Source organism: Nerophis ophidion, linkage group LG17 (genome assembly GCF_033978795.1).
Source record: "Nerophis ophidion isolate RoL-2023_Sa linkage group LG17, RoL_Noph_v1.0, whole genome shotgun sequence".
Lineage (NCBI taxonomy): Eukaryota > Metazoa > Chordata > Actinopteri > Syngnathiformes > Syngnathidae > Nerophis > Nerophis ophidion.
The window spans coordinates 36,114,325-36,134,677 of NC_084627.1; the positions used below are offsets into that span (position 1 = coordinate 36,114,325).

The 20,353-nt window shown below is 39.4% G+C and overlaps 1 protein-coding gene across 2 annotated transcripts in view; it reads left to right on the forward strand.

The window, feature by feature from the left end:
• tln1 (talin 1) overlaps positions 1 to 20,353 on the forward strand; it is a 149,777-nt gene that overhangs the window by 67,169 nt on the left and 62,255 nt on the right. Inside the window, exons 11-25 of one of the 2 annotated variants that reach the window (XM_061876862.1) lie at positions 150 to 251; positions 1,024 to 1,100; positions 3,303 to 3,483; positions 6,344 to 6,457; positions 6,541 to 6,649; positions 8,295 to 8,503; positions 11,050 to 11,148; positions 11,456 to 11,518; positions 13,852 to 14,019; positions 14,096 to 14,390; positions 16,088 to 16,254; positions 16,341 to 16,469; positions 17,979 to 18,092; positions 18,216 to 18,329; positions 19,937 to 20,071. In XM_061876862.1, coding sequence (XP_061732846.1) covers positions 150 to 251; positions 1,024 to 1,100; positions 3,303 to 3,483; positions 6,344 to 6,457; positions 6,541 to 6,649; positions 8,295 to 8,503; positions 11,050 to 11,148; positions 11,456 to 11,518; positions 13,852 to 14,019; positions 14,096 to 14,390; positions 16,088 to 16,254; positions 16,341 to 16,469; positions 17,979 to 18,092; positions 18,216 to 18,329; positions 19,937 to 20,071 — 2,076 coding nt within the window. The remainder of the gene's footprint in view (positions 1 to 149; positions 252 to 1,023; positions 1,101 to 3,302; positions 3,484 to 6,343; positions 6,458 to 6,540; positions 6,650 to 8,294; positions 8,504 to 11,049; positions 11,149 to 11,455; positions 11,519 to 13,851; positions 14,020 to 14,095; positions 14,391 to 16,087; positions 16,255 to 16,340; positions 16,470 to 17,978; positions 18,093 to 18,215; positions 18,330 to 19,936; positions 20,072 to 20,353) is intronic. The other variant, XM_061876863.1, reaches the window with a different exon arrangement.

The following is a 20,353-nucleotide window of genomic DNA, read 5'->3' on the forward strand; positions in this document are numbered from 1 at the left end:
CACTGATTATTGAAAAAAAGCTTTATGGCAAATGAGTGTGTTAGAGAGATGAAGTCAAGTGTGAAGCATTTCATCTTTTAATGTATGACAAAATGATGCAATATATCAAATGCACTATAGACTTGGTTTGATGTAGCCTGTACTCTTAGGACTTTGGAGACTACCAGGACGGTTACTACTCTGTGCAGACGACTGAAGGAGAGCAGATAGCCCAACTCATTGCTGGATACATTGACATCATTCTCAAGAAGGTAACACATTGATTATTTTTGGAATGTGACATGCACAAATTGTATTTTCATCCTATTTATCAATGTTTACCAATGAAGAGACCATGCATATGTGTTACCCATACATTTATTAATTTGATGCCGCCCGCCACGAATACATTAGGTTTGCCATAATTAGATCTGCTACCTGTTATGTGCTCGCTCATAAACACATTATAATGGGACTGTCTGTGAATGCAGTTAGTCATTACATGTCTGTACAATAGATGTCACGGTAGTGATCAGTGTTGCAACTTTGTGACCTTGTTGCTATATTTAGCTAGGATTTAGACCTCACTAGATTATAATTTTCCATGAAACGACTACTGACAAATCTAGCCACTTTTCTGATCTGATTGGACACTTTTAGAGGCTGTAACATGCCAAGCAGTGTGTCCTGCTGTGCCCGACCCCCATTTAAAAGCTTGTGAAAAAAAAAAAAAAAAAAGCAACAGAGGAAATTTAATGTATATTTCGAAATATATTTGTTTTGCCCTTTCTTTCTTGTGCACATGCGTCCGGGTCAATTATGCAAGTTAAAAAGTCATGTAATGTCAAACAAAAATATGAAGTTTGTATCCTTAGGTAGAAAAAAGAAGATAATAATATGCTAAACTTGGTTGGTTACGCACATAAAAGTGAGTGTCCTTGTTGTATTGTTCTATTATCCATTCTTTTCCATGTTTAGTTATTCTTTTCTTAATAATTCTACAAAATATTATAATTTACTGTATATTGTCTTCACTGCTTCCAGAAAAAAAGCAAGGACCACTTTGGCCTGGAGGGAGATGAAGAGTCCACTATGCTGGAGGACTCTGTATCACCTAAAAAGTAAGTTCACTTTTCAGCATGAAGGCTTCAAAAATCAACAGTGGTAGCCATTGTCAGTAGCATTTCAGAATACATGTATAATAAAAATGCCAATATATATTTGTTGTCTTTTACTTTTAAAATACAAGAATATATACCCTGCCTTTTACTATTAAGTCCAAACCTAATTGATTTACTTAATCATTAAGGGTATTTCCTTCTATTTTCTGCATTGCATATATGTTCCTTCACATGTTTTCCACACTACATCAGTAATGTGTCTTGTTCAGATTTTGCTAGTGTCTCATGCACTGTGCGGCATCAGTTAATTGTCCTGTTCAGGTCATGCTGGTGTCTCTCGCACTGCATAACATCAGAAAATTATCTCTTTGGAATTTTGCTTGTCATTCACAGTCCCTATGTAAGACAAGAAGAAACGGTCTGTTCTCTTTTTTTATGCATTCTAATTTGTATTAGATGGCAAGTACAGAGTGGCCAACAATACATCTAATTTGAGTCCTCTATTGCGCCAATAAAGCCCGCTAAAAAGAATGACATGAAAAGAAGCTTGTTTGCGCCCGCTAAAAAGAATGACATGAAAAGAAGCTTGTTTGCGCCCGCTTTTTTTTTTCTCCTGTGTCAAGATTATAATTATTTAATTTTAAGATTATATATCCCGTCAGTCGCTATCCCAGTGAGAGTAGACATTGTACAATAACTGATTGTTTTATTTTGCTATGAGTTTGTGTTTCTTGTTTTTTAATTAGCAATACAGCTGCATGATGCTCAGTGTTTCATTAGAGCTGGATATGCTCATCACTCAGAGTCTAAAATGTGTTGCTCATCCAGCCCATAAAGTCTGCAATAATTAGTAAAATTTACATTTTGTGTAAAGAAAATACCGTATTATTTGGAGTATAAGTCGCTCCGGAGTACAAGTCACACCTGCCGAAAATGCATAATAACGATTTTTTATTTAAGTCGGACTGGAGTATAAGTCGCATTTTTGGGGGAAATTTATTTGATAAATCCCAGCACAAAGAATAGACATTTGGAAGGCGATTTAAAATAAATAAAGAATAGTGAACAACAGGCTGAATAAGTGTACGTTATATGACGCATAAATAACCAACTGAGAAGGTGCCTGGTATGTTAACGTATCATATTATGGTAAGAGTCATTCAAATGACTATAACATATAGAACATGCTATAAGTTTACCAAACAATCTGTCATTCCTAATCGCTAAATCCCATGAAATCTTATACGTCTAGTCTCTTACGTGAATGAGATAAAATATATTATTTGATAGTTTACGGTAATGTGTTAATAATTTCACACGTAAGTCGCTCCTGAGTATAAGTCGCACTCCATGCCAAACTATGAAAAAAAACTGCGACTTATAGTCCGAAAAATACGGTAATATGAAGGTGCCTTTTACTACATTGCATAATGTATATACTTTCAGCATGTATATAAAGTGTTGATGGAGGTTTTTTAATCTTTTTAAGAGTGCTTTATACTGTAGGCACAATAGATCTCATCCCTGTTACTTGCATTGTAAGCCGTCTACTACAAGCCGTATATTGCAGTTTAGAATGCATAAAAAGGATGAAAACCTGTGTTTTTGTCTCACAAAGGTATTGTGAATGATACACAACATTCCAAAAAAGTGCAGTCTCCTTTAAAACATATCCATTTTTCTCCAACTTCCCTTTAAGGCAGGGGTCGGGAACCTTTTTGGCTGAGAGAGCCATGAAAGCCAAATATTTTAAAATGTATTTCCATGAGAGCCATATCATATTTTTTAACATTGAATACAACTAAATGCGTGCATTTTTTAAGTAAAACCAAAATTTTTAGAGTATAATAAGTCTCTAATCATTTTTAATAACATTGTTATTTTTTGAACAGGTGCGGTTGAAACGGATGGATGGATTAAAATGCATGAGAATGTTTTATATTTTGAACATTATTTTTAACATCGTGATTACCAGCGGAATTATTCATTACTTATCGTGTTAAGCAATGTCAGCTACGATTCATCTGAGAGCCAGATGCAGTTATCAAAAGAGCCACATCTGGCTCTAGAGCCATAGGTTCCCTACCCCTGTTTTTAGGTAATACTAGTTTATCTCGCACTGTGCAGCATTAGTAAATTGTCCTGTTCAGGTCATACCCCTGTCTCGCACACCGCATTGCATCAGTACATTATCTTGTTTAGGTCAACAGTGTTGCAGCAGCAGTTCAACAAGGTGGGCAGGGTGGAGACGGGTTCAGTGGCGCTGCCAGCCATCATGCGCTCAGGAGCCGGTGGTCCCGAGGGTTTCCAGATGGGCTCCATGCCTCAGGCCAAGCAGCACATTACCAGTGGACAGATGCACCGGGGACACATGCCTCCTCTGGTAAGGAAACGCCGATAGTATGTCTTATGTGTTACATGTTGCAAAGACTTGATCAAGCTTGACACACATGCATTCCAGGAACTCATCTTAAAAGAGAACTGGATTTTGGGGGGAATTTTGCCTATTATTCACAGTCATTTAAAATCTCTACGAGATGGGTAATAATACAGCTAATGAGAGGCATATATTCCGCCCAAAAAAGCCTTCTAAAAAAACCCATCCACAAACTCTCAACAATACTCCATTTGTATGTCATGACCAGCAAATTAACCAACTATTAGCGCTATTGTCAATATAAGCGCTAATGCAGAGTAACTACTTTGAATGGCGCCGTGATCACAGCAGGGTTAATTTTGGCTGCGGGTTTGAGGTGGGGGGAGCGGGGTTGGGGGGGCAGGGTTTGGTGGTAGCGGGGGGTGTATATTGTAGCGTCCCGGAAGAGTTAGTGCTGCAAGGGGGGTGATCTGGGTATTTGTTCTGTTGTGTTTATGTGGTGTTACGGTGTGAACATGTGATGAGTGTGTCTTAGAAACAGAGCCTGTAATGAAGAGGTCTTAATAACAAAACTTGTCGTGAGTAAGTCTTAATAACAAATTGTAATAAGTAATGTTTAATTACAGAACATTTCATGATTAGGTTTCAACATCAAAACTTGTCGTGAGTAGGTTTTAACAAAATGTAATGAGTAGAGATGTCCGATAATGGCTTTTTTGCCGATATCCGATATTCCGATATTGTCCAACTCTTAATTACAGATTCTGATATCAACCGATACCAATATATACAGTCGTGGAATTAACACATTATTATGCCTAATTTTGTTGTGATGCCCCGCTGGATGCATTAAACAATGTAACTAGGTTTTCGAAAATAAATCAACTCAAGTTATGGAAAAAAATGCCATATATATTATTGAATAGATAGATAGAGTTAAAAAGTGTATTATTATTTTTAACATGCCTCAAAACAGCAGCTTGGGATTTGGGACATGCTCTCCCGGAGAGAGCATGAGGAGCTTGAGGTGGGCAGGGATGGGGGGGACGGGTTTGAGTTGGAGGAGGGGAGGGTGACGGGGGTGTATATTGTAGCGTCCTGGAATAGTTAGTGCTGCAAGGGGTTCTGGGTATTTGTTCTGTTGTGTTTATGTTGTTACGGTGCGGATGTTCTCTCGAAATGTGTTTGTCATTCTTGTTTGTTGTGGGTTCACAGGGTGGCGCATATTTGTAACAGTGTTAAAGATGTTTATACGGCCACCCTCAGTGTGACCTGTATGGCTGTTGACCAAGTATGTCTTGCATTCACTTATGTGTGTGTAAAAGCCGCATATATTATGTGACTTGGCCGGCACGCTATTTGTATAGAGGAAAGGCGGACATGACGACAGGTTGTAGAGGACGTTAAAGGCAGTGTCTTTAAAGCACACTCCCAATATTGTTGTCCGGGTGGAAATCAGGAGATATTGGGGAGAATGGTTGCCCTGGGAGATTTTTGGGAGTGGCACTGAAATTCGGGAGTCTCCCGTGAAAATCGGGAGGGTTGGCAAGTATGGTAATGAATCACAACATCGACAATTTAGTCCATCCCATCCATCCATTTCCTACCGCTTATTCCCTTTGGTGTCGCGGGGGGCGCTGGTGCCTATCTCAGCTACAAAAGGCCGGAAGGCGGTGTACAACCTGGACAAGTTTCCACCTCATCGCAGGGCCAACACAGATAGACAGACAACATTCACACTCACATTCACACACTAGGGCCAGTTTAGTGTTGCCAATCAAACTATCCCCAGGTGCATGTCTTTGGAGGTGGGAGGAAGCCGGAGTACCCGGAGGGAACCCACGCAGTCACGGGGAGAACATGAAAACTCCACACAGAACCAACCCCTGTTCCGCCCCATTTGTATGTTGTGACCTGCAAATTAACCAACTATTACCGCTCTTGTTAATATAAGCGCTAAAGCAGAGGAACTACTTTGAATGGCGCTGTGTAAATAAACACAGCAGTGTTTATTTTGTTGACTAAAATATTTCATCATAGTTATAGTCAATGATCTATTTTCCTCCTGACTCAAATAGGACGGTAATGAGTCATAACATCGACAATTTAGTTGACAAATAAAAACGAGACAGACGAAATCCAATCATATTGAATTTGGTCTTTAGGCGGGTGGTACAAATGAGGAAACTGTCCAATCACAGTAGCATGCAGGAGAACGGCGGGGGTACATCACAGCGATGATTCAAACTACTAAGACACGGTTTTTGGATTTTTCACTGGGAAACAAAACTGTATTGTGGGGGTGTAACGATAAACTGTAATAATGATGACTTTGGAAAAACTCCCGATGGTTAGTATTACCATTTTGAATTAAAATGATCTAAAAACCGACATTATTAACTGCACTTTGATAAACTCAAAGCAGACTTTCTTGTGCAAGCTTGTTAACTTAAATGCTAACATGGGAACAAGAGACATACGTCTTTCCCCTGTTAAAAACATCATACCCCAATTTAAAGTTATATGAACACACAATGATTACCGTAATAATTTTGGTCTCAATATCCGTGATACGAAATTCTCATATCGATACATCCCTATATTATTGTTACACACAATCCATACAATATATCTTCTACACTGGAAGAAAAAGAAGGAAACAGGCTCAGCTTTGCAACAGTAAACAATAAGACATATTGACTCATACTGTACTGAACTATTGTATTATTCCATATGATCTTGATGTATCTTTGTTGGTATAATATATATATATATTTATATATATATATATATATATATATATATATATTTATATATATTTATATACATACATATATATGCTAGTAATACTGATGTGTATGTGTAGACTTCAGCTCAGCAAGCCCTGACTGGAACCATCAACTCCAGTATGCAGGCTGTCCAGGCTGCTCAAGCTTCTCTTGATGACTTCGATACTCTGCCTCCTTTGGGAACCGATGCTGTAAGTTCACTCACACTCAGAGAGAACATTTTGACCAAGTCGAACACTAAATAGTGGATTTGCTACATGCTCTAATCTTCAAGGCATCCCAAGCCTGGCGGAGAAACAAGATGGACGAGTCCAAACATGAGATCCATTCTCAGGTGGATGCCATTACAGCAGGCACTGCCTCTATGGTTAACCTGACTGCAGGTAAAGATATAGAAGATGTATTGCTTTAGTCTATATATGTGCTCCTTTACATTTTTCAAGAAATAAACATAGCTTTAAAGGCCTATTGAAACCCACTACTACCGACCACGCAGTCTGATAGTTTATATATCAATGATGAAATATTAACATTGCAACACATGCCAATAAATAAATGGGTTGTACTTGCATAGCGCTTTTCTACCTTCAAGGTACTCAAAGCGCTTTGACACTACTTCCACATTTACCCATTCACACACACATTCACACACTGATGGAGGGAGCTGCCATGCAAGGCGCCAACCAGCACCCATCAGGAGCAAGGGTGAAGTGTCTTGCTCAGGACACAACGGACGTGACGAAGTTGGTACTAGGTGGGATTTGAACCAGTGACCCTCGGGTTGCGCACGGCCACTCTTCCACTGCGCCACGCCGTCCCTGTATACGGCCTTTTTAGTTTACTAAATTGCAAATTTAAATTTCCCGCGAAGTGTCGTGTTGAAAACGTCGCGGTATGATAACGTGTATGATGCGTGCGTTTGACGTCTCGGGTTGTAGTGGACATTATTTTCCAGCCCGATCCAAGCTATAAGTAGTCTGCTTTAATCGCATAATTACACAGTGTTCTGTACATCTGTGTTGCTGAATATTTTGCAATTTGTTCAATTAATAATGGAAAAGTCACAGTAGAAAGATGGAGGTGGGAAGCTTTTAACCTTTAGCCACACAAACACAGCCGGTGTTTCCTTGTTTAAAATTCCCGAAGGTGAAGCTTTACTATGGATCAGAGCGTTCAAGCGAACATGAATCCCGACCACATGTCAAACGGCAGTTTTCGAGAAAATTGTGGTAATAAGTCGGCTCTTACCGGAGACATCAGCGGAGCTTCCGTCCTGCTGCAGTTGCGTGACTTCCCTCAGAGACACTGGGTCAACACACCCGTGGCCACACCCCTCCGACTTTCAGGTACTATAATCTCACTAAAACACTAGCAACACAATAGGCAGATAAGGGATTTTTCAGATTTATCCTAGTAAATGTGTCTAATAACATCTGAATCGCTCCCACTGCAATCGCCTTTTTTTTTTCTTTCTAGTCCTTCACTCTAAATTTCCTCATCCACGAATCTTTCATCCTCGCTGAAATTAATGGGGAAATTGTTGCATTCTCGGTCCGAATAGCTGTAGCTGCTGCTGGCTATGATTGTAAACAATGTGAGGATGTGAGGGGCCCTACAACCCGTGACGTCACGCACACATCGTGTTTTACTTCCGGTACAGGCAAGGCTTTTTTATTAGCGACCAAAAGTTGCTAACTTTATCGTCGATGTTCTCTACTAAATCCATTCAGCAAAAATATCGCAATATCGCGAAATGATCAAGTATGACACAGAATGGACCTGCTATCCCCGTTTAGATAAGAACATCTCATTTCAGTAGGCATTTAAGAGATGAATGCATATCTAAAACCATAAAAACAGTATATAAGTATAAACATATAGAAAATGTATATGAATGAACTTTAACCTAGAAGCATTGAGCATTGATGGAGAGACACTTGATACAATCTTAACCAGGCATGACCAGCTGCTTCATTACTGAAGATTAATACCCAAGTGTTGTAGGTTGATGAATTCATGTGTCCTCAGGTGACCCGGCAGAGACAGACTACACGGCAGTGGGCTGTGCTGTCACCACTATCTCTTCCAACCTGACTGAGATGTCAAAGGGCGTCAAGCTACTGGCGGCTCTCATGGAGGATGAAGGAGGAAATGGACAGCAGCTGCTTGGCGCTGCCAAGAACCTTGCAGGCGCTGTTTCAGACATGCTGAAGACTGCCCAGCCTGAAAACACAGAGGTATACTCCATAACCAATACTCTATACCCTTCCTTCATACTTCAATCTGTATTTCTCCACCAATCTGCACTTCCATAGTATTGTGCACTAGTTTGCGTTAAATTCACTTAACTTCTATATTTACGTAACATTTTAAATAACGAAATTGTACTTTTCAGAATAGTTTCAATGCCACATCTTTTTTTACTTTTAGTTGAGTATTTTTGTGAAGATGAAACGCTACTTTTACGGTGTCACAATGAGTTTGATTCCGATCGCTACATTTATTTGTATCATCATTATATTTATTTATATACAATTGATTGCTGCTTGCAAACATGCATTTGTTTTGGCCTGTTAGAGAGACTTATTCCAGCGGTTCAGTTCCACCAAACCCACATAAGCACTATGGGCGTTTGATTCCATTTCACCAATCAAACGGAGCTTGGCACTGCAACAATGACTGCAAAAAGTAATTGTTCAAAAACAAGAAAAAAAAAATACAAAAATTAGGGGTATTTTATTTGTACTAAGCAAAATTATCTGCCAATAGAACAAGAAAATTTGGCTTGTCAAGACTTTCCAAAACAAGTAAAATTAGCTAACCTATACAAGTACGTATTTTCTATTGTTTCATTGAAAATAAAACAGCAAATTCAATTTGGCTGTCATCTGTTTTAATTATGAGAGACAGTTGTGTTAGTCATATTTTTTTTCATGCTTGAAATAAGAAATTATTACTTTAAAAAAGTTGTTTTATACTTGTGAGTGTTGATGACACAGTTTTGCATCAGTTGATATTCTAGTTCCAACCATGTTTTACTCAATATAGGTCAAAAAATCTCAGCTACAAGCTGTAATATCTTACTGAGATAATTTAGGACCAAAACACTTAAAACAAGTGAAACGCTCTGACATAAAATCTGCTTAGTGAGAATAATTATCTTATCAGACAAAAAATATGCAAATATCACCCTTATTTGAGATATTTAATCTTACTTAGATTTCAGTTTTTGCAGTGTTGCCGTACTATTGGCCCCACACTGTAAAAAGTGACACGACGCCGTGCGACTGGCAGTCAATTGAAGCATCACAAATCTTCAATGGTTACCTTACAAATTAGGAAAAATAATACTTACATTCTGCGCTGTCATCTGTGTCAGCAGAAATGTTCTCATTTCAGCCTCGAAGAATTCTACCTTCAACTACAGAAAACAGGTTGCAGCCTGTAAGTTGTAAATGTTTTTTATGGTTTAGCTGAGCCTAGGCTAACATTAGTTCTGTTATAACATCATAGGTACCTGGAAAATTTGCATTTTTTTAGTACAGTACATGATGTAGTAGTGTCTCTCTTTTTGTCTCTCACATGCACACACATTGACACACACACACACATGCACACACATTGACACACACACACACATGCACACAGACACCTGTGAACACACACTAATGACACTGCAAAAAGTCAGTGTTCAAAAACAAAAACAAAAATACAAAAATGAGGGGTATTTTATTTGAACCAAGCAAAATTATCTGCCAACAGAACAAGAAAATTCGGCTTGTCAAGACTTTCCAAAACAAGTAAAATAAGCTAATCTCAATGATCCCAAAAATAGCTTAAGATAAGTATATTCTCACTAATAACAAGTGCACTTTTCTTGGTAGAAAAACAAATTACATCTTTTTGCTCAATATTTTGAAAAATATTCTTAAATGAAGTAAATGCTAGTGCATTTATCTTGACATTATGATATGCGCTCGGCATCATGATTTTTTTTTTTATGCTTGAAGTAAGAAATTATTACTCTAAAAAAGTAGTTTTATACTTGTGAGTGTTGATGACACAGTTTTGTAACACTTGATGTTCTACTTTCAAGCATGTTTTACTCAATATAGGTCATCAAATCATAGCAACAAGCTGTAATATCTTACTGAGATCATTTAGGACCAGAACACTTAAAACAAATAAAACACTTTAACATAAAATCTGCTTAGTGAGAAGAATGATCTTATCAGACAGAAAATAAGCAAATATCACCCTTATTTGAGATATTTCATCTTACTTAAATTTCAGTTTTTGCAGTGTATGTTTGTAACAATGTCATAAATGGGATAACGAAAAACATTATGGGAAGATCTGGATCATTTCTACATTACTTTAGGTTTATGCTACAAGCCTCGACTTCTGTATGTGTTCTGTATGCTAGCAGTCCCCTCTCCACCCACAGAGACAAAGACAGTAGATGACTGTCCACAATGCCTTGCTCTGTTTCTTTCAAGCTGGTCTAGATAGCTCAAATGGCTATTGGCACATTTCGATTAAACTCTCAGGAAATGTCAGACATTGGATAAAGAACATATGACTACATTTTGAGCTGGATACGCACCATCGTCGGGATTCAGGACTTTTTTTACTCTCGGGTGGTAGTGCCTTGTGGAGATCTGCGCTATCTGAGTGCTTTTTTAGTTTTGTATTTTTACCAAATCAAAATCAGTTTGGTAAAATAAGCTCATAAAAACCACAATATCATGAACATGATGATGAGTTTGTGTTTTTGTTTTAGCCTCGCCAGATTCTGTTACAAGCTGCTGGTAATGTGGGCCAGGCCAGTGGAGAACTACTTTCGCACATTGGAGAGACAGACACTGATCCACAGTTCCAGGTTGGTACATCCAAACTATCTAAGTACTGTCTGTCACTACCTTACAATTGAAAAAAATACATAATTCATTATAAAGATATGCACGAGGACAGCTCTAGTAATTATTCTATGATTATTATTGTCAATAGTCTTAAAGTCCTTCAAAGTTTAATGTAAAAAAAATAAGTACAGTATGTCCTAATTCATACATGACAACAATTACCTTAACAATCTTCATAAAGGCTGTCTTGAAGGCAAAGAGATTATGAAGTAGTGTTTCCTGTGTTTGTACAGAAATACACCATCTTTTTCATGCTCTATTTAACAGTTTGTAGGTAACCGATCTTTCAGGGCTGCCAGATGGACAGTGCTCTCTTACTGTCAAATGATGGTAATACATCTGCGGTGAATATGAATCGTTATAAAAAGACAATCAAAGCAATCCCTTCTTTGATTACTGTAAATCATCTTTTCAATACTGTATAGTAGGGGTGTAACGGTACACAAAACTTTCGGTTCGGTACGTACCTCGGTTTAGAGGTCACGGTTCGGTTCGGTTCATTTTCGGTACAGTAAGAAAACAACAAAATATAAATTTTTGGGGTTATTTATTTACCAAATTTGTAAACAATGGCATAACATACATATACACACAGGGTCCATTGCCAGGGTTAATGTGGTCAACATATATAAAATAAAAACTACCGTATTTTTCGGACTATAAGTCGCTCCAAAGTATAAGGGCACCTGCCGAAAATGCATAATAAAGAAGGAAAAAACGTATATAAGTCGCACTGGAGTATAAGTCACATTTTTTGGGGAAATTTATTTGATAAAACCCAACACCAAGAATAGACATTTCAAAGGCAATTTAAAATAAATAAATAGTGAACAATAGGCTGAATAAGTGTACGTTATATGATGCATAAATAACCAACTGAGAAGGTGCCTGGTATGTTAACGTAACATTTTATGGTAAGATTCATTCAAATAACTATAACATATAGAACATGCTATACGTTTACCAAACAATCTGTCACTCCTAATCGCTAAATCCCATGAAATCTTATACGTCTAGTCTCTTACGTGAATGAGCTAAATAATATTATTTGATATTTTACGGTAATGTTTTAATAATTTCACACATAAGGGGCGGCATGGCGTAGTGGGTAGAGCGGCCGTGCCAGAAACCTGAGGGTTTCAGGTTCGCTTCCCACCTATGGACATCAAAGTTGCTGCCGTTGTGTCCTTGGGCAGGACACTTCACCCTTTGCCCCCGGTGCCGCTCACACCGGTGAATGAATGATGAATGAATGATTGGTTGTGGTCGGAGGGGCCGTAGGCGCAAACTGGCAGCGACGCTTCCGTCAGTCTACCCCAGGGCAGCTGTGGCTACAGATGTAGCTTACCACCACCAGGTGTGAATGAATGATGGGTTCCCACTTCTCTGTGAGCGCTTTGAGTATATAACAATAGAAAAGCGCGATATAAATCTAATCCATTATTATTATTATTATTATAAGTCGCTCCTGAGTATAAGTCGCACCCCCGGCCAAACTATGACAAAAACTGTGACTTATAGTCCGAAAAATACGGCAAATAAGATAAGGCTCAGAATGGTTTCTTAACAAAACATATAAAGTGCTTTTCTTGATTGATTGATTGAGACTGTTATTAGTAGATTGCACAGTACAGTACATATTCCGAACAATTGACCACTAAATGCAAACACCCCAATATGGACTTAAATCTGCTGCTATGAAAACATTTGTTATTGCTTTAGCCCTGCTTGTCTCGCCGAGGAGAAGCTGCTTGAATGCGGTGGTGACGCTTCAAATGGGTTAGCATGTGTTATGTGTTGTGGCCCTTTAATATGTGACAGCATTGAGGTGAGTGTGTGGGTGAGTGAGGTGAGGGAGCGGTAGAGTGCAGGAGTGGCTAATATTTTGTTGGATTGGCTGTGTGCAAGACCTCAATAAAGCCACGATTTGCAACTAATCGCCGGACTCTTCATTTACCCTGGAGTCCGGAGCTGTAGAGACCCACTGCCAGGTAGAGTGAAGAGTGTTGCCCCCGAGAATACATCAGCCCTGGAGGAGTGTCTCCCCTGCGCTCCTCGACTACGGTTTGGGAGCCGGAAGCATGAAAAAGAAGCAACACATGTTTGACGTGTTGTTGGAAGCAGCTGCTGAACAATGTCGGCAAACCTCCGTCCTCCATTGTTGTATCGCGCAGCCAAAGTGTTCCCAAACGGGAGATCTTAACAAGGCAGGAGGGTCTTCCAGCTCTGGCTTTTACATGTTATCCTAGCCCGGTCGCTGTCAGCTTGTGTACTCATTCGGTACACCTCCGAAGTGAACCGAAATCCCCGTACTGCAACGGTTCAATAGAAATACACGTACCGTTGCAGCCCTACTGTATAGACAAATAATATAATTCACACAGGAGGTAACTAAGATACAACATTCGAAGGAGACAGTCGTTGTGTTGATTGTAGAAGGGAGTGGATATTCACACACAATACTAAACATTTCATCATGAAACATAGTAATCATTTCATTGTAATCACGCATTCATAGGATTATAATTATTCTTCACTCTTAATTCCCTGTTGAAAATTTTGATATATTGTAATTTCAGAATCAATAAGCCAATGTCCTGACAATGCATCGAAAAATTGTAAAGACACGCATGCAGCTGTTATTATGACTGTTTGTGCTGTAGGACATGCTGATGCAGCTGGCTAAAGCTGTAGCTAACGCCACAGCAGCCCTGGTGCTTAAAGCTAAGAATGTGGCCCAGAAGACGGAGGACTCTGCCCACCAGAACAGAGTTATTGCTGCAGCCACTCAGTGTGCTTCTTCCACATCTCAGCTGGTGGCCTGCACCAGAGTAAGTGTGACTTGTTTATTAAGAGAAAGTGTGCTCTTTTTCTTCTTTGTTTTGGTAAATACCTTGTGTGTTGCAGGTAGTGGCTCCTACCATCAGCTCCCCAGTATGTCAAGAGCAGCTGATAGAAGCAAGCAAGCTGGTTGCCAAATCAGTGGAAGGCTGCGTTGATGCTTCACAAGGGGCCACCAATGACGAGGGGCTCCTGAAGCAGGTCGGCATGGCCGCCACAGGTGTGACCCAGGCTTTAAATGAGCTGCTACAACACATCAAGCAGTATGCCAGTGGAGGCCATCCCATTGGACGCCACGGAGAAGCCACTGATCGTATCTTGGATGTGACGGAGAACATCTTCAGCTCAATGGGAAATGCTGGTGAGTGTAGGCCTGAGCAGTCTAGAGATGCCCCGATCTGATCCCGATTTTATAGCTGTATTATAGTTATACATTTAAATGGGTTATACTTGTATAGCGCTTTTCTACCTTCAAGGTACTGGAAGCGCTTTGACACTTTCCACATTCACCCATTCACACACACATTTACACACTGATGGCGGGAGCTGCCTTGCAAGGCGCTAACCACGACCCATCAGGAGCAAGAGTGAAGTGTCTTGCTCAAGGACACAACGGACATGACTAGGTTGGTAGAAAGTGGGGATTGAACCAGGAACCCTCAGGTTGCTGGCATGGCCACTCTCCCAACTGCGTCATGCTGTATGTAATAAAAAAAAACAAAAAACACAGCTAGCACAAAAACGCATTAATTAGATATGTTTTAATCAACCCTTTAAGTTATCCAGCAGCAAAAAAAATATAAAATGATATTGCTGAATAGACGATAGATAATTAAATATACTGCACAAGAAGGGACTCATAAATAGCTGGCAAAATAATAAGTTACACACAATTGTAGCTGAGCTAGGCAGCAGCGCCCCCCGCGACCCCAAAGGGAATAAGCGGTAGAAAATGGATGGATGGATGTGTTGTGCTAAAATCAATTAACTAAATTAATAATCGATATGTTTCCTAACTACGCCGTCAATAAAATATAAGTGCAAATAACAATACAACTTCACCACATTAGTCATAATTTTTTCACTTAAGAAACCTGACTATGACTTTAACTCCGTACTTCTCTTGTTTATTTAAGATAGTCATTACTGCTACAAGTGTTGGAAAAGTGTATTACAACTGAGTACCGCTGAGGCCCAAACAGACCACAGCTGAAAAAGATGTTATTTCTTAGCAGTCCTCTAGGGGGCGCTTGTGGCCCAACAATGAGCCCAGGCCCTATTAAGAAACATGACTTTAGTACAGGGGTCGGGAACCTTTATGGCTGAGAGAGCCATACAGGCCAAATATTTCAAAATGTATTTCCGTGAGAGCCATATAATATTTTTTAACACTGAATACAATTAAATGTGTGCATTTTTTAGTAAGACCAACATTTTTAGAGTATTATAAGTTTCTTATTCTTTTTAATAACATTGTTATTCCAAAGTTAACCAGTAATAAATACAATACTTCTTACCATAAATGCGAAATCTTGAACAGGTGCGATGGAAAACGGATGTTTGGATTAAAATGCATAAGAATGTTTTATAATTTGAACGTTATTTTTAACACTGTGATTACCCGCGGAATTATTAAATACTTATGTTAAGCAATGTCAGCTAAGATTTATCTGAGAGCCAGGTGCAGTCATCAAAAGAGCAGCATCTGGCTCTAGAGCCATAGGTTCCCTACCCCTGCTTTAGTAGATCAGGCCCTTGGAGTAGTTCACCCTCACAACTCCAACAATTTGCAGGTCAAAACTCCAAGAAAAGTAATAATTGTAAATACAGTTATTGTTCTTAGTAATACCTAAAGATGTATGTTGTAAAATCCACTGTGGAAACAGATGAGTTTAAATAAATCATGGAAATTAACATGATGTTTAAGCCCATAATGAGTATATGCAAAGGTCTAACACCAAGTGTGGGTGGGTAAGGTCCCACTGGTATGTGTGGTTCCACTCAAACAACCTGGTAGAATAGATCATGTGACTAGTATTTTCTTGTCATTTTTAACAGGTGAGATGGTTCGCCAGGCTCGTATTCTTGCCCAAGCCACGTCTGATCTGGTCAATGCAATCAAGATGGATGCAGAAGGAGAGTCAGACCTGGAAAATTCCCGAAAGCTGCTGTCAGCTGCCAAGCTGCTGGCCGATGCCACCGCCAAGATGGTGGAGGCAGCCAAGGTCTTCCTGTCTTTAATCATGCCAACTTTTCATTGTCTTTATTTTCCCATTATATTAAGAATGCTATTGTATGTGTGTAATGCCAGGGTGCAGCGGCAAACCCTGACAGTGAGGAACAGCAGCAGAGGTTGCGAGAGGCTGCTGAAGGTCTTCGCATGGCTACGAATGCTGCCGCCCAGAACGCCATCAAGAAACGCCTGGTCAACAAGCTGGAGGCAAGGACCATGTCACTCAGCCTGCATACAGAGAAAGATTTGACTGAAACTGGAAAGATAGTAATAATAGGGCTCAATGGTGAACAGTGAGTTTGCTAACAAGTGCTTACGTCTGACGGAAAGTATCGCTAACCTCAATCAATCACTCAAAGTATATTTATATAACCCTAAATCACGAATGTCTCAGAGGGCTGCACAAGCAACAACGACATCCTCGGTTCAGATCCCACATCAGTGCAAGGAAAAAAATCAACCCAATGGGACAATGAGAAACCTAGGAGAGGACCGCAGATGTGGGGGCCCCCCCACCCCCTCCCCCCCAGGGCGACCGGTGCAATGGATTTCGAGTGGATCTAGCATAATATTGTGAGAGTCCAGTCCATAGTGGATCCAACATAGTAGTGAGAGTCCAGTCCATAGAGGGGCCAGCAGGAGACCATCCCGAGCGGAGACAGGTCAGCAGCGCAGAGACGTCCCCAACCGATGCACAGGCGAGCAGTCCACCTCGGGTCCCAATTTTGTACAGCCAGCGCGTCATCCGTGGCCACCGAACCTGTGCCCGCGAGGGAGAGGGGGGCAGAGCAGAAAAGAGACGGCAGATCAACTGGTCTAAAAGGGGGGTCTATTTAAAGGCTAGAGTATACAAATGAGTTTTAAGATGGGACTTAAATGCTTCTACTGAGGTAGCATCTCTAACTGTTACCGGGAGGGCATTCCAGAGTACTGGAGTCCGAATAGAAAACACTCCATAGCCCGCAGCCTTTTTTTGGGCTCAGGGAATCACTAATAAGCCGGAGTTCTTTGAACGCAGATTTCTTTCCGGGACATGTGGTACAATACAAACAGCAAGATAGGATGGAACTAGACCGTGTAGTATTTTATACGTAAGTAGTAAAACCTTAAAGTCACATTTTAAGTGCAGTGCAGGTGAGCCAGTATAGGTGTAATATGATCAAACTTTCTTGTTCTTGTCAAAAGTCTAGCAGACGCATTTTGTACCAACTGTAATCTTTTAATGCTAGACATAGGGAGACCCGAAAATAATACGTTACAGTAATCGAAACCACAACCTTAAAGTGTATTCATACACTCATTGTAGCCAAGAATGTCACAATCACAATCATTTTCTCTACCCTTTTACGTTTTCAGTGTTTAAAGAGCATTGTTCAAGGTTATTTATAATGGCTAATGATATGGAAAAAGTTGAAGTATGGTACTGGAATTTATTAGAATTCCAAACAAAGTTTGACTGAATGTTTCTTCTATGAAGTTAAAGTACAAACCTTTTCATCGATTTGTCCAACCAGAATATGCATTTTTTTGAATGCATTGGGTTTTGAGGAAAACATATGCTTCCATTAAATGAATCAGGTCCATAAAGACACAATTGAATTAGTTTATAATAGAATAATTTGACTTGCTCGCAGAGAGCCCTGATCTCTCTCGGTCAAATAAAGAGAAACAATGCATTAGTCTAGTGTTGAATAATGGTTTGTTTATTTCTCTCAGAATGCTGCAAGACAAGCAGCTGCAGCAGCTACACAGACAATAGCTGCAGCTCAGCATGCTGCCTCGTCTAATAAGAACCAGGGTGCCCAGCAGCAGCTGGTCCAAAGCTGCAAGGTAAGTATCCCACAGGCTACACACTGCAAGTGGTATTGGACACGTGTTTCAAAAGGTGAAAATAAAAGCTTGCTGTTATTGATTGAGCATTGTTTTTTGTGTGTCTTTGTGTGTGTGTGTCAGGTGGTTGCAGAGCAAATCCCTCAACTGGTTCAAGGAGTCAGAGGCAGCCAGTCTCAGCCTGACAGTCCAAGTGCTCAGTTGGCCCTCATCAGTGCTAGCCAGAACTTCCTGCAGGTAGCACAAAAAAATACATTTGCAGCTTTTATGTGTTGGTTCAGCAGATAAAGCAAACAAAAACAACAATAGACACAAGACAATAAAAATACTGTAAAAAATTACATTTTGCACACAACTTCACATATAAACCCATTTTTTCTTCTTAAAACACAATTTTAGCAATAAACGTTGAAGTCAGAAAACCCTTTACGTTTTTATTCCAAAGGTGAAGATGAATATCCACTGGAGTCAAATACAATGTCTACTGTACATGTACATACATCACTCAAAGGCAATCAGTTTATTTATATAGCCCTTAATTACAAATGTTTCAAAGGGCTTTGATATGTCTATATATATTGTACATACATGTACATGAATATATGCATATAGTTTAGTAGACTGTTTATTTAACAATGGCAATGTGCAAACATGGTAATCTTTAAAAAAAAAGACATGCTTTACATTAGATTTAGTTAGTGGTACTTTCCATCTACAGTTCTACATACAGTACATTTGATCATATTGTCATGTCATCCACCTCATTCAACTTATAAAATAAATTAATCAATATTTATTACAGATTTGTACACTAATGTATTAAAAAAACAAACAATTAAACTTTATTCCCCACTTTTCATACACAGGCAAATTGCTTTATACCAGTTTGAAAGGGAGAGGAAAAAATGAAAAAATATTACATGCATGCACGCACACACACACGCACAGACTCAAAGACATCCACAGGCAGGCACACACACACACACACGCACACGCACACGCACACACACGACATGGACATGTCATGGCATTGAAGATTGAGGAAAATACAACCCTTTAAGGCCTCCACACTGTAGAATACCTAACAATATACAGCCATCCATCCATTTCTACCGCTTGTTCCCTTGGAGCAGTTGTCCCGATTGGTACCGGGCCGCAGAAGAATTTTTTATTGATTTTTATTAAAAAAGAAAAAATAAAAATATTTTTTTTTTCTATTAAATCAACATAAAAAACACAATATACACTTACAATTAGTGCACCAACCACAAAAACCTCCCTTTTTCATGACAAAAACCTCCCTTTTTCATGACAAATAAAAAATAAATCTATCCCCTCCTGCTCCGGCCCAGCTGCACCAAATGATAATATAAATACATTTAATAAAGTCAAATACAAATAAGGCAACAAGAGAAGTATCCTACACTTCTCTTTTGTAAAGTAAATCTGAACAGCCGATATGGGCATCTACATCAACTATATGATTTGCCTGAGAAGCTGGACAGGGCATGAAAAAAAAGACATAGAAAAACCCCAAAGTGCTCACTGCCGTTTCAAAAACAACAGGGAAAACTCCTGGCTGCAGAGAGCATTTTGTAGTGCTTAAAAATTGTTTGTCAAAGAATCCGTGAAATGATTTAAAAATGGAAGTTGGAACCAATCTAAAAGGCAGGTTGTCGGGTTTACTGAGGTGAAAACTCCACCAAGTGTCCTTGCATCAACCACAGCAAAATTTTGTACTTCGATTACAATGTCTACTTGCATATACATACATATTTTATGTATATTTGCATATACATAAAATATACATTATTTATTTATTCTTAATTGTTTGACTCTTTCAGCCCGGTGCAAAGATGGTCACTGCCTCCAAAGCTACTGTTCCCACCATCAATGACCAAGCTTCAGCGATGCAGCTCAGCCAGTGTGCTAAGAACCTGGCTAGTGCCTTGGCTGAGCTGCGCACCGCCTCACAGAAGGTAGCACACACATCTGCACGCTTGTTATTGTCTTTACATTGCATCCGGAAAGTTTTTACAGTGGCCCACTTTTTTCACATTTTGCTATGTTACAGCCTTATTCCAAAATTATATACATTCATTTTTCTCCTCAAAATTCTACACACTATACCTCATAATCACCTTGCAAAAAGTTTTTAGATTTATTTGAATTGTATTAAAGATAAAAAACTAAGAAATCTCATGTACATTAAGTATACAGCCTTTGCTCAATACCTTGTCGATTCACTTTTGGCAGCAACT